General features: G+C 43.0%; 1 protein-coding gene across 1 annotated transcript; it reads right to left on the reverse strand.

Moving 5' to 3' along the window:
* Positions 1–3,723: 3,723 nt before the first annotated feature.
* Positions 3,724–13,268, reverse strand: LOC113024500 (beta-1,3-N-acetylglucosaminyltransferase lunatic fringe-like). Its single transcript, XM_026171648.2, has 8 exons — positions 12,731–13,268; positions 8,888–8,936; positions 8,405–8,507; positions 8,173–8,326; positions 7,185–7,270; positions 6,915–7,074; positions 6,607–6,692; positions 3,724–5,415 (listed from the first exon to the last, which is right to left on the reverse strand). The coding sequence occupies exons 1-8, from the start codon at positions 13,094–13,096 to the stop codon at positions 5,349–5,351; spliced, it is 1,071 nt and encodes a 356-aa protein (XP_026027433.1). The 5' UTR covers positions 13,097–13,268; the 3' UTR covers positions 3,724–5,348.
* Positions 13,269–14,259: the final 991 nt, after the last annotated feature.

A 14,259-nucleotide genomic window follows, 5' to 3' on the forward strand; every position in this document is an offset into this window, starting at 1 on the left:
CATCAAAGTTTGTTTTTATCATAAGCTGACATTGATGCTGTGATACTGTGACCAACTGTAGTATTCTGTTTCTTCCTGTGCTTTTATTTTGGTGACCTCAGATTTAACCTTTTAGCGCAGATATTGAATCTTTTATTTTCTTTCTTTCTTTTTCTACCCACAAGCACAAATTCTCTTCAAGGTGACTTTGTGAGATGGAGAAGTAAAACTCACTGCCTGGGTCACTGCCAGTGGCTTTTTCCCCTCCCACTCTGTGTACAGTATATAAAAAAATCCAAACACAGTAGTCGTGAACCCGCGTGTGTGTGACATCACTGCGACGTGATTGGCCGTTGCTCTATGTCACTGTTACTCTGTGTGAGTAGTGATTAAGTGACTGGCAAAGCAAGCAAAGGCTGGCCTATCTAGCCCGAGTCATTCCTATACTGACGTTGCACACACGTTAACGGACACACACATACACACTTTGTGCTTTACTGACACACACCTTCCATACATACTGCAGTATTCTTTAAAGCCCATCTTTCCCTACTTTTATCCTGTTTACATTCATATCTAGAGCGATAGTAGCAGCACGTCCCCCTCCACCATGCTGATAACCCCGTGCATTATGGGTGATGTAGTAGGTAGTAACCGAATTAAAGAGAAACCCCCAATTCTGTAGTCGACCACCCTGAACTCCCGTACGCTGTTGCACCACCCAATCCTGTACAGCATTTTAATACTGTCTTATTAATCGATGACCACTTCTCGTATTAGCGAGACAATCTTACATGTGTGATTTTACTAGGAAGGAAACGTCCATGTTATGGTAACAATGCTACCTATGGTCTAGTACTTTTACAATGTTTTATTGCACCATGGATGCAAACAGTGTTAAGATCTGTGGGACTAGTCACTGATTAATGGCCTTTCATAATGTTTTTAAACTCTTACAGCACTCTTCATATCACGACATGTCTTCTTCTTCTTCTTTTTTCTTTTTTTAAGTGTTTCGCTGTCTTGTAAAAATCAGACTTTAAAGATAAAATAATAGCTAGCTGTTTTGTAGGATAATAAAGGCAAGAGCAGCGTTTTTCCTCTCTTATTAATGGTGAATGACTCTCTGTCTTGCAACTGTTTTAATAAGACTATTACAGTGTCGTCCGCGCACCTGACGCAGTGCTGCGTTTGAAGTTCTGTGCCAGTGCTGTCTGTGATTTGGCTGCTCTGGTACAGTATGTCGTGACGGGTGGGAAGAGCCCAGTAAGAGTCAGTAACGAGTGGGCGCTTCTCCGTGTGGTAATTACAGGACTTCAAATGCACGACTGTTCAGATGTGACAGACAAACAATGTTTTCTATGGCTGTTTTTATTTTCTGATGGTTTAACTAAGATATTAATGATATACATGTCAAAACTGTGGTAATGATATCATTCAGCCTGGAATAAATGTTTTAAAAAAAGAAATTAAAGCAACTTTAACGTACTGATGAAGACCGTTGCGTCTGTTTTTTTTTTTCTTATCACCCTGTTCCCTGAAGGTTTTACCAGGTTTAACACAGATTTAACAAGGTGCTGCAAACATTGACATGACAACATTACACAGTTGCTGCAAATTTCTCTGCTGCACATCCAGGATGGAAATCTGTTCCACCACATCGTAAAGCTGCTCTACTGGACTGAGACTGCTGACTGCAGAGGCCATTTGAGTGCAGTGAACTTGTCGTTATGTGCGAGAAACCATTTTGAGATCATGTGAGCTTTGTGACGTGGGTTGCTTTCATGTTTTTTTCACACTAAATGTCTCAACTTCCTGTTCTTATCTGAGAGGAGTGGTGTGGTCTTCTGCCGATGCAGAGATGCTCTTCTGCATGGTTATTTGCGTTACTGTTGCTATTATCAGCTCAAAGCTTTAGCCATTCTCCTCTGCCCTCTGGCATTAACAAGGCGTTTCCACCCAGAGAAATACCACTCACTGAATATTTTCTCTCTTTAGGACCATTCTTAATAAATCCTACAGATGGTGGTTTGGGAAAATTCAAGTCGATCATCAGTTTCTGAAATTCTCAAAGCAGTCCATCTGCTACATTCAAAGTCACTTAAATCACCTTTCTTCCCCATCCCAAGTTTGAACAATCTTAGTGCCTTAATGGATTGATTTGCTGTCATTTCCTTGACTGATTAGACGTTCGCACTGACGACCAGCTGAACAAGTTTATCTAATAAAGTGGCGGATGAGCGTCTTTACTGTAAGCTGATATTGCAAATGTTTTAAAAGTGCTGGAATCTCTTCAGTGACACTGAAATATTGGTTTTTACAGCCATTTAATTTGGCAGACTCCATCATTTCATTATTGATGGGATGCTATTTACCAGCATCTTCTCCTGCACCATCAAAATGAATACCAGTACAAATCACATCAAGAGGAAAATAAAAGCGACTGGACCGATGTCAATGAACAGAGAGAGCTACTTCCATTAATCTTGACAGTGTAGATATTACAATAATGAGTGCAGCTGATGTGAAGCTTGAATCTCTATAGAGCTACATTTGCATGGCGAATGATTTGTTTGGTCGCTCTATGACCTCTAGATTCTTACAGATTAAGAGCAGCAGTTTTTACTGATGATTAATGAAACCTAGGAGAATAGTATAAGATACATTTAGCCTAGTATATTAATAAACAGCAAGTTTACGCCTCAATAAGAGGACTGTCATGGCCACTTCTCCACCTAGTGGTTGATAGAGCGTTTTCAGACTTGTGCGCAGAAGTAGCAGCAAGCACGATTCATGCATTCATGAGACTCCAGACGATGCAGATTACTTTGAGCAGGAAGCAGAGACTAACAATATCATTGCTACATTTACAAGTTCAGTGTTTTGAGAGAAGTGGCACTGAGAATCTACCATCCATAATAAAATATGCCATGTACAGTTTAGACATACCAAACAGGCCGCACGTTTAATGCTTTAGACAAAATTCATGAGAGGACAAAACTTTCGGCTTACTTTTTATTTTGCAATAATGTCTGGATTCTGGATTCTGGATTAAATAAGGGGAATGATTACTTAATAATCAGCGCAATTTAATTTGTAATTGCGTTGTTTAAAATTTAATCTTGAGAAAGACAAATTTTGGATCTCACAGGCTTGATGGTGGAGCTAAAACCTACAGTGTTAGGCGGATAAAAAGACGTCTGACCTTGAAATGCAGCGCAGTTACACATACAGCCAGCAGGTGTCGCTGTCCACTCAGATGAGTGTGAAAGCCCAAAGTGATTTTTATTCACTGGCTAAGTTTTCCTCATGGTTAACACAGCCTGACACCGGTGGGTTCACAGCGGGAGAGAGCACGCACGCACGCACACACACACACACACACACACACACACACACACACAGCTAATCTTTGGGTTCTGCCTTTATCTCTTGCAGGCCCTTCTGCGTGGCTTGATCAGATAAGAGGACTGTTAGTGTGAATGTGTGAGGGAAATGTCAGAGGGTTATGAGTGCGGAGGAGAAGTCCCGCCAGACAGAAACCCATAGATTCATGAACAAGTAAAAAAAGGTGAAAGGTCAAAGTGCATTTTTCTTCATAGCTCAAAGACTTCTTCAAACAAACGGCAGATTTCTTTTCATGTAAGAAGTGTGAGTGTATTTGCATGTGCAATTTTTATCACTCCAACTTGTTTGTGATTGGAGAATTCGCCAATAAGCAATTGAGTAAAGAGAACAAACAGCTGATTGATAAAACACTTTAATTATAACCATACAGTCCAGATACTGGAGAGAGCCTTTCTGCTTCAGGAGCAACAGTTATTATATATACACATTCACGTGGGGAGGGGCGGGGGTGGACTTTTAATTGCACAAACTTCCTTCAACACACAGAAAGACATCAAGACGACTCAACATGAGTCAATGCTCAAAAACAAAAACATTTTCGAAGCAGTGCAGTCATGTTCCTTCCATTTGCATCAATAACAACCTTTACAAAGAAGTTTTTGTAAAGGACAGTTTGACATTTTGGGGAATCTGATTGTTTTCTTGGAGAATTAAATGAGAAGACTGACATTACATCATACGACAGAGTAGCCAGGCACAAACAAGAGAAGAAAGTCATTTCCCCAAAATGTCAGACTGTTCCTTTTAGTCTTTTAATCAAATGACAAACTGCAAACAGCAAAAATAAGAGAAAAACGTGAAGTTCTAAAATATATACACCCAAGAATGGGGTTTATATTGAACACTGATGTTAAAAAAAAAAAAAAAAAACCCCACATTGTTTTAACACTATGGACACGTGGTTTTTTTTTTCCTTCATGATGGGGAAATGCAGTGATATACATTCTCTGCTGTAAAAAAAAAATCTCTTGAAAGAAGAGAGAGGATGCTCAAAGGAAAGCAGGACAGGCTACACTATGCAGCAGTTTAGATCCAAGTGGGGCCAAGTCTATAAAAGTCCTAATGGAGCGGCGCTACTGGTACTGAGCATCTCTCTACTTTCAGACTGTGTCATATCTTGCACACAAACTCCAGATAACACTGGTGAAATCAGATCGACACATTGTCCAAATTTGCCCTTTCTCGTGTAGCACGCAGCAGGAGAAAATCCGCCTCAGAGTGTGCAGAAGGCATGACTCATCGTGACTTCAATAGACTAATACCTGCTCGGCATTCTTCCACAGGCGCAATCACACATCACGCAGACTCTCGTGTTCGTGAACCGGCATGCTAAGGATCAGCCGATCTGACTGCAGCTTCCCTGGGTTATGTCGGCAAAAGTTCAGGCCTTGAGGTGCGTGCCTGAATCGTCGCTCCAGGCCTGATAAACTTGAAACTAAAATAGCTGAGAGTTTGCTATGAGTAAGCTGGCGTTGGCATTCCCTGTTCTCAGAGGATGAATGCGATCTTATGATCATAAAATGTGTTATAAATCCATGTAGTCAGACCAACATACAGACTTTAAAAAGCCCTGCTTGAAGGAGAAAAGCATCTTTGACTTTGACATTTTGAAGGCCTTTTGCATTACTGCAGAGTCAGATAAATAAAATTCATACTGTCGGGGTCAGCATTGCGAGTATGAAGGCACAATAAGCCGTCAGTTAGCACAGCTTGGCAAAAAAAAAAAAAAAGTCAATCTCCATCAGTTTTCCACGTAAAAGACACGTGACTTTTACACACTGGGTCAGAGTTCAAGTGTCCTAAAAAGCCTGTCTTCTAGTTGAGTTGTAGAGAGGCAAACACAAATCTCCCAACTGCCTCGAGACATTCTCCGGAGTCGGGAGCGGCGGGACTCGGCAGATATTTACGTTTTCTCCCCCATCGGTCCATCCCTTCCTCCCTCTTTTGTCTCTAGATGGGTGTTAAAGTCGCCAGGGGCCAGGGCACCAAGGAGTGTCTGGGTACAGCAGACAATGGACAGACCTAAATCTGAGAGAGAGGGGGGAAATGAGTGCGACAATGCCTGGAAGCTGCCAACTGGGGATTTCAAAATAAGGCCGTGGATACAATCAGTCACACACGCACGCACACAGACAGACAGAGGACAAAGCCAGGAAACTTGTAGTAAAACATGCACCACAAGTGCTTACATAAAGCTTACTACACATGTATGAAAACTATATTTGAAAGCAGACTGCCAAAGCAGCTGTGGGATTACGATGAATAGATTTAAAAAAATAAATGAAAAAAATAAAGAATAAAAAACTATTGCAGGCTTTACTGATTTTCTATTCCCCTCCATTAGCCGCCAGTGGCTCACAGCGAGCTTATCTCATTACCTCCCACCATCTAGGCACACTGCCATCAGCACCTGCTAACAAAGTAGATAAATAAAGAGAATTACCTCAATTCAATACACAACAATATAATTACTGGCCAAAGAGCCAAGGGAGGGGGGAAAGAAGGGAAGGAATCCCCTTAATGTTCTCCAGCCTTTTGTTTTGCTTTGCTTGGATGTGCTACGGTCCTTGAACTGTAAATAATCACAGTGAAGGTGACCTTTTGATTTTTTACTGACTATTTTAGAGATCAAACAATTACACCGTTGTGTCCTGTGCTCAACATTACATAAGGAAACAAACTAAACTACCAACGCCGTTGTCAATCACTTCCAGGGCCAAGTGTAAAGTATGGTAGAGGGGGATTGGAGTTGGGCTTGGCCAAGCCTTTCCAGTGAAAGGAACTCTTAATGCTTCAACATACCAAGAGATTTTTGGATAATTTTGTGCTCCCAACTTTGTGGGAACCGTTTGGGGATGACCCCTAACATGACTGCGCACCAGTATACAAAACGAGATGTGGATGAGTGAGGTTGGTGTGGAAGGACTTGACTGGCCTGCACAGAGTTCTGACCTTAACCTGATAAAACACTTCTGGGATAAAATGGATGCGAGCCAGGCCTCATCCAACATCAGGATCTGACCTCACAAATGAGATTCTGGAAGAATGATCAAAGATTCCCATAAACGCACTCTTATGCTTTGCGGAAAGTTTTCCCAGAAGAGTTGACGCTGTTAATATGATGTGCTGACATAATAATCCCTCATGTACGTGTGTGAGAAGGCAGACAAGCGAATGTTTTTGACAACATATGGTCACACGTTGACACAGAAAATTTACCTGGTGGGATCTTCTTCTATAGTAAACGGGCCTTTCACGTTAACAGTGTTCCTGCTGTGGTCCACTGTGCCATAGCTGAGAGTGACCTGATGGGAGGGCGACATATATGAGGCTTGTTAGTTTGTCTGTGAGCAAAAGCCACCAAGGCAAAGTTTGTGAAACTGAGCAAAAGGGAGAGATCCTCAAATTCTGATGCAGATCTTAATCACGCTCTTTAAAACTGTGATTGGTCTTTGTGCAAGATGTCTCCTCATCTGCCCTTTTCGTTTCTTTGGCGTCACAATGAGTCTTTGTGTGGACGTGTGTACCTGGTTGTGTATGTCTGACACCAGTCCCAGATTCTCCAGGTGGGAGTGAAACAGCCCTGAGCGGATGAGGCTCACGCCGAGCAGCGCCTCCACGATGTAACCAACCGTGCAGTCATCAGGGAGGCGGATGTGCTCAGCTGTGGTCATGAAAGTGCCATCGCTAGAACAGAGAAGGAAAGAATCAGTAGATGAGACCTGAGGCTGAAACAAAAATAAATAAATTAATTTAAAAAAAACAAAAAAACAAATTCATCTTAAGTGAGGGCATACCTTGCCCAAGGTTTCATCTTCAGGGAGAGGCCACGGCTCAGACAGAACCCTGCTCCTCCGGTGGCAAACCAGAAACGCACTTGCTTCTACACACACACACACACACACACAGCATGAATATAAATGGACTGTCCACTTCCTCTCTTATTAATTTATTCATTTTCCACTTTTGCAAATTTCTGAATGTCGATAAACAATCTTAGGACCATTGTGTGATAATTGTTTCAGCTTCATGTTTTTATTCTAGAGTAGCTTTGCGTGTCCCAGTGTCTGAAACAAGCTGTTGTCGCTGCCTTCCAACTAACTTTAAACCAGCTTTATTCTTATTGGTTGCCCCTCTCAAACAGCTAGTGGAAGGGGCTGCTGTACGGTGGCCCTGATCAGTCAAACACTTACAACAGCAGCAAATAGGCAAGATAAACGCTAACAAACCCCCACAGAACACAACTGAAGTGTTTTTGGGGAGACGATAACATGAGAACAGCTGGGGAAGTGACAAGCTAACAGTATCTGGCTAATTACAAACATATTGACACGATTATATGAATCATGCAATTAAAAAAAATAAAAAATAACCCCACACACAGTATCTTTTTCTCCCTGAAAACACTGATGAATCCTCCACCTTAAGCGTGTCTCAGTGTGACCCTTCCCATGTTTTGGTTTCTGTCACTTCCGCAGCTGTTCCATCACGTTACTGCGAGATCGTTTTTTTCTACTTCTTTTCATTCAGCTCCTGTTGTGTTTAGTGCGCTTTTGCAGCATTTTTTCTATTTGCTGGTGTTTTCTTATGTTACAGTCTGTTTGACCTCTCGGGGCCACCGTACTCCCGTCCGTCTGTGACGTCAAAGAGAGCCAGGAGTAGAAAGAAAGAAAACATGAGAGAGAAGAAGGAACAAAAAGGCGCAAGCCTGCATAGTTACAAACCTAAAACATTCAATATTTCAATTTTAAGGTAAAACTGTTCTACGAAATCATGCCAAATTACCATTTCGTCAGTGCCGGGCCTCTCCGTGGCCTCTATCGGTCGCTCCAGGCTGGGCCGCCCAATGTAAACGTCCTGTGTGTGGCTGTACTGAGACAAGAGTTTCAGCAGGGAGCCTGTGTTCAGGTAGTTATCATCATCAACGTGACAGAACCACCTGCGACATAACAATGCTGTGGGTTAGTAAACTGTGTATGTGGGTGTGTGGTGCAGTGTGGTGTGGGTTGCGCCTTACTTCTTCCCAGAGCTGATAAAAGCGTCATACTCCAGAGACATTTTACAGGACAGCGCCTGACGATTGTGTGCCTGCGAGCAGTTGGTGTTGATCAGGTGAGCTCCTGATGATCAATAAGAAGCAGAAATCAATGATCGAGGCAGCCTCGACTTAAGCAGTGGAGCTGTTTAAGTATTGGATTTCATTATATCCTGACTGCTTCAAAACACCCTTATAAAAAACACCCCAATTACACATTTCTGCACTGTGCAATACAATGAGAAGAATAACTGATTGAAAGATGAACAATTCCATGAGTAAGAGGAGGAAAGGCCTGTTGATTAAACTGAAGTGACTTCCTGCACTTTGTGGAAACATTACTGCCCAGTCAGCAGCCTGGTCCCTGATTTCCTGCCTCGCACACTGTAGATAAGACTGCAGCTACTCAGCAAAACTGCTGTGTGTGTTTGTGTGCGTGTGCGCATATGTGTGTGTGTGTCTCACCTATTCTTTTCCTCAGCTTCTCATCCTCCCCATCAGTGAACACGTATGTCTGTGGAACAAAGAAAAAAACAAACAAAACACGACGGCGGTCATATTATTTCAGTAATCTTTCCTGAGTAGCACAGAAAGAAAAACAGCAACCACGCAGGTGATGACTGCATCAGCATTTCACAGATCACATTTGTGATTTCAGGTGAGACTCATCCCGTTTCCACGAAGCAGCAGTAAGCAGCGCCGACGCTGTGCTGACTGAGCGCCAGGCCAAAGGTAAGCCTCCCGTCTATCAGCAGCGCAGCAGCTGGCTTCGACCCCCTCGCTGCGCGTCTGTGTGAGCGTTAATGTGGTGAGTGACAGGGTTGAGGGTCACTGTGCACTCAGGAAGCTGTGCAGACCTCGTAACCCTCCACAGGAAGTAAAAAAAAACCAAACATACAAGTCTCTAAATAGTCTGTTGTTTTGGCTTTTTTTGTTCCAGGACAATGTGTTTGAAATGAAAAAAATCGCAGGTATAATGTGCCCACTGTTGGGAGTAATTCTGAACCCGTTTATAGGTCCTGGGGGGGGTAAAGAGTTGTCATATTTAGTCCCCGCAAATGTTCAGGGGTAGAAGTAATGATGTGATCCCCTGCTGAATTTGTAAGTGAGCAAACTTACAAATTCAGCAGGGGATCACATCATTAGTTCCCCCATTGTAGGATGATGCAGCCGGCCGTTTACACAAGGTATCTGATGATTTTACATCCTGTCAGCTCAGTCCAGCATAAAAGCAGTTAAAGTGTTAAAGAGCCAACTGATGAAAAAAACTGAAACCCCCCAAAAAGAAAAAGGGCGTATAGAGCTAAACGCTAACACCTAGCTTGTTGTGCTAATATGTTAAAGCTAAATACAGACTGTGGGTCTGAAAAGGGACATTCTTTCTCATGGCCAGCAGGGGGCGACTCTATTGAATAGAAGTCCATGAAAATCACCCAATTTCTCAATATCAAATTTAGGGTAAACAAGTGTGGCAAGTGCAAGTATCTAATACATAAGGTCATCACTGTACTTGGCAGACAGTTTGTTTCAGGAATCTCCGATTGAGTGGATTTAATCTGTCTCTCCGTTTTCCTTTCATTGTTGTTCATAAAGAGAATTCTTCATGGTTCGTTTATGACTTTATTGTCTATGTTCGAGTGAGGCGTTAGAAACTTAACATCTGAAGTCCCCAAAACTCCTACATAGAACAAAAAGATTCTACTGCATTTCGATGGTAAGAGGACAAAGAGCTGCAGCGAAATCATTTAGCAGCTAAAGATCATTTAAATGCTGTTAGTGCTACAGCTTTCCTTGAAGTCTACAGAACTTCTCCACAAAAGTTGCCAAGAAGTTTCTTGCTCTGCCAGCGGACAGATGAATACTTGATGCGAGAGGATGCTGCGGTCCAGACCTGGCAGCAGGGCAGATGTCCAAAGTCTGCTGCAACCTCCAGCCACAAACTGAATGCAAAGGACTTCCTAGGACACTAAATAGCAAAACCCATCATAGCACTGCGTTGTGTACCCTCCACAAATCTATCATGTACTGCACACTTTTTTCATTTGACAAAATAAATTCAAGTCTTTGCATCTTATAGGCTCTTTGTTTCCAGGCTCTTTCCTTGTTCTTGAGTCAGTTTATTCCCTCCTGACATGCAGCATGAATATATCAACAAATCTTTGCTTTAAGTACTACGTGATCAAGAGAGTAAATGTGACTGACCCCCAAAAAAAACAACACTCCAGCCAGCTGTGAGATTCTGTCAGTCTTTTTTTCCACTCTGAGCCTCTTAAGCCCCCAGAGTCAGCTTCTGCATCAGAACGCCTGCGTAAGAGTGCGTTCTATGACAAACCAGTGCACGCCTGAGCCAGTCTAAGAAGGCAGCAGCGCGGGGGGAGGAGGAGAAAATGTAGACCTTTTTTGCTTTTTGGGAGGTGGGGGTAGGTTGCCAGGAGTTGGGCTGGCAACCCAGGGAGAAAAAAAAAAAAAAAAAAGCAGCAAAAGCCAGTCAGTGTGTGTGGTGGAGTGCGCGCGTGTTTATCCTCGTGATCAGACACGTTTGTAACTTCCCATGAGAAATCCTTCGAGTTCCCAGGGTATGTGTGCGTTTGTGAAGGTCTCTGACTGTGCGTGTTTCCATTACTCAGCAATGTTACAGTACAGAGGTGTGTCTGGGAAACAGGTAGGGTTACAAACACCTGACTGTGAGAGCTAATGCACGATTATGCCCCATACGCACACGCCAATTTCCACATAAACTGTATTTACATGTCAACAGTCTGGGTGTAGCACTGAACTCGAATGAGCTTCATCCCCTCAAACACTGAGGTTTAAATGGATGATCGCATGATCCGCAGTCACGTCTGCCTTTGATTACGAGCTTTGAAGCTGCTGGGTGCACTCAACCGCTGGCCCATGTGTTTTATAGCAAGGGATTCATCCTTGACTCACTCACCACCGCACCTCAGACCAAAAAGCTGTCTGCTCGTCCTGTTTGATCTTAAATATTTATCTGTGAGGCACTGAAACTCCTCCTGTACCAGCCTCTCCCTAAAACTCCAGCACTTCTAAATCCTCATCACAGGACTAACGTTTAGAAAGGAAACTGTAGTGATCGGCCAATTCATTAATGACTCATTTGGGAGAAAGTTGAAAAATATTTTGTAGTCGTTTTCATTTTTTTTTTTAAATAGACACAATTACAAAAAAATCTGAAGACTTATTTTTTTCAGAACATGAAAATGATTAGTTGATGATTAGTCTTGTGCACACAGTCTGAGTGAAAACATTTATAGCACAAGAGACAAAAACATCTTGTTTGGGTAGCTTGAGGTTAAAATTCAGCTGCAAGCACAGTTTCATGTTGAATCCTGATGATAATTTGAAATAATTCATCTCAAAAGACTTAAAAAAAAAAAAATCTGCAAAGTAAGTTGTCTTCCTCCCCTTAAGCCCCGACCACCAAGGCAGAATGTGGAGGTTTCTTCCTGTTAAAAATGAGTTTTTCCTTCCCAAGGTCGCCAAAGTACTTGCTTATAGGGGATCATCTCACTGTTGGTGTTTGTTCTGTTTTCTCTCTATTACTGTAAGATAGTTACCTTACAAAGTAAGGCGAGGCAGCTGTTGTTGTGATTTGATGCTATATAAATAAAATCGATAAGATTAAATGCGCAGCTCTTTCATGTTAATGTTATCGCAGAGACAAAGAAAAAAATGATCAGAATTGGCTCATGTCATTAGGCCTGCCTGTAGCTGTATCGTGTCAGCACATCAGCAGCAGTGTGATCAGCCTGTTTGCCCTCTGATCTCCATCTCATACATTACAGAAGGACCCATCTCCGTTTTACAGCTCCCTGCCTGGAGCATCAAAGAGCCGTGAGTGCGGTTCAGGGCAGGACTGATAATCTGGGTTACAGGGGCATTTTCCTAGTGGGCCGAATATAAAGGATTCATGTAAAACGAATGGCTACTTTGACCATGAGCAACTACTAATAACTAAAACTTGGCTTTTAATTGTCACGTGCTGTGTGGCCGCCTAGACCCACATTTCCAGGGCCATGTTATTTTGTCCCAGTCCAGCCTGTCCCGGACTCACACAAAGACTTGGGGATGTAAATGGCAATCGCAGCCTTCGGTGTATGAAACCTTTAGGACACGCCTTCCCCAATTGTGCCTTTAGTGAGTTGACCTGAAACTAAAGGGTGCTAGAAACACAAGTATACAGACTACCGAAGGGCTGAAACCGAAGTGCTTAAGACAAAATCCTGTCGTCATGATGTGAAGAGAAGCTGGCCCGTTTCTGAGTAACAGGTGGGCCATCAAACCTACCTGTGGCATGTTCCTGGATATCCAGGTGTCCAAAAGAAGCTCCAGTCTCTGCCGGTGATACCTGCCGGTGGTTTTTACCGCTATGAACAGATCAGCCGGGGAGAGACGCTCCACCGGACCGGTTGGATCGCTGCTCCGCGGGGGGCCGCTCACCGCTCTTCTCTCCCGGGTCAGTTTGCTGAAATATGCTGAGAAAACTTTTCCGCTCGTACCCGCGGCTGGAAGCTCCTCCGGGACTCTGCAGTTTGGGTGTCCGCCAGTCACTACCAGCATCCCGGTCACCAGCAGACAGGTGACCGCGGCGGCAGCAGCGCGAGGTCCCGCGGAGCCGAGGAGGCCTTTTGATACCCACACAGGTTTCCACATCGTGGACGCTTTTAGAGTGAGAAAGTTTCTGAGAGCGCTTGTCTCCGGATTACAGCATCTCCACTGTAGTACCCAAATCACAGCCGTCCCGCGTGTCTCCTTCAGTGGATGACCTCCCACTGAGTGGCTTGCAGCTGTGTTTAACACAAGTTATCCACCAGTGGGCGGGACTGTTTTAGGTCCGGTTTGCATCCAGTGGCAGATTTGAGCGTTTAGTGTGGGCGGAGATCCAGCAAAGAAGCAGGGAAAGTCCGCTGCTCAATACACTTTAAAGGGACAGCTCACCCCAGCGTCCAATAGACATAGTTTTCCATTGGCCTGTACGTATGTGTATACAGGGGTGAACTGTCGCTTTAAAAGACAAACTTTCTCAAGTTCCCTATAAATCTTTTGGGACTTTGTCTTGAATAAAGATGCAACCAGTGTGATCAGCTGCAGAAGAAAAACAACTCATGTAACCCCCCCCAGTCATTTAGAGGAACAATATCCCTGCTCCAAATATTTCATTAAATTTATTTTTTAATTTTATTGGCCATTTGCTGTGTTCCATTTTAAATTTCATACTTGTCCTTTTACAGCCTATTTGGTATTTCTCCAATTTCTGAGCAGAGGGGCAGGGTATCACTTACTGTTCCTACACAAAGCAGTGTTTTTGTGTTGCTTATCTGCTTAGCCAATTTAATTTCAAACTTATATATAACTTCTTATTTCATAGTGTAATCTTCACATGCTTTATCAAAAGTACAGTCTGTTGATTCAGCCGCTAATTATTTTCACAGTATTTATGTCTTTAGGGAATCGCTAAGCTTAGCTTAGCTCATAGCTGACTCGCTAGCAACATGGCCTCTTCGAGAATCTTGGAGTCGTGTTTGACCAGGATATGTGCTTCAATGCGCATATTAAACAAATATGTAGGACTGCTTTCTTCCATTTGTGCAATATCTCCAAAATGAGAAACATCCTTCTCAGAGTGATGCTGAAAAACTAGTTCATGCATTTATTACTTCTATGCTGGACTACTGTAATTTGTTATTATCAACATGACCTAAAAACTCCCTGAAAGAGTGCTGACAGGGACTAGAAAGACAGAGCATATTTCTCCTATATTGGTTTCTCTTCATTGGGTCGCTGCCAAATCCAGAATCTAATATAAAATCCTACTC

Source organism: Astatotilapia calliptera, chromosome 6 (genome assembly GCF_964374335.1).
Source record: "Astatotilapia calliptera chromosome 6, fAstCal68.1, whole genome shotgun sequence".
In the NCBI taxonomy this organism is placed as follows: Eukaryota; Metazoa; Chordata; class Actinopteri; order Cichliformes; family Cichlidae; genus Astatotilapia; species Astatotilapia calliptera.

What these genes read in the sequence shown, in the direction of transcription:
- LOC113024500 (XM_026171648.2), bottom strand. Translation starts at nt 13,096, where the DNA reads ATGTGGAAACCTGTGTGGGTATCAAAAGGCCTCCTCGGCTCCGCGGGA. An exon ending in AAGATGAAACCTTGGGCAAG is followed by an intron (nt 7,075 to 7,184) that starts GTATGCCCTCAC and finishes TCTCTGTTCTAG; the next exon opens with CGATGGCACTTTCATGACCA. An exon ending in TGTCAGACATACACAACCAG is followed by an intron (nt 6,693 to 6,914) that starts GTACACACGTCC and finishes CCCTCCCATCAG; the next exon opens with GTCACTCTCAGCTATGGCAC.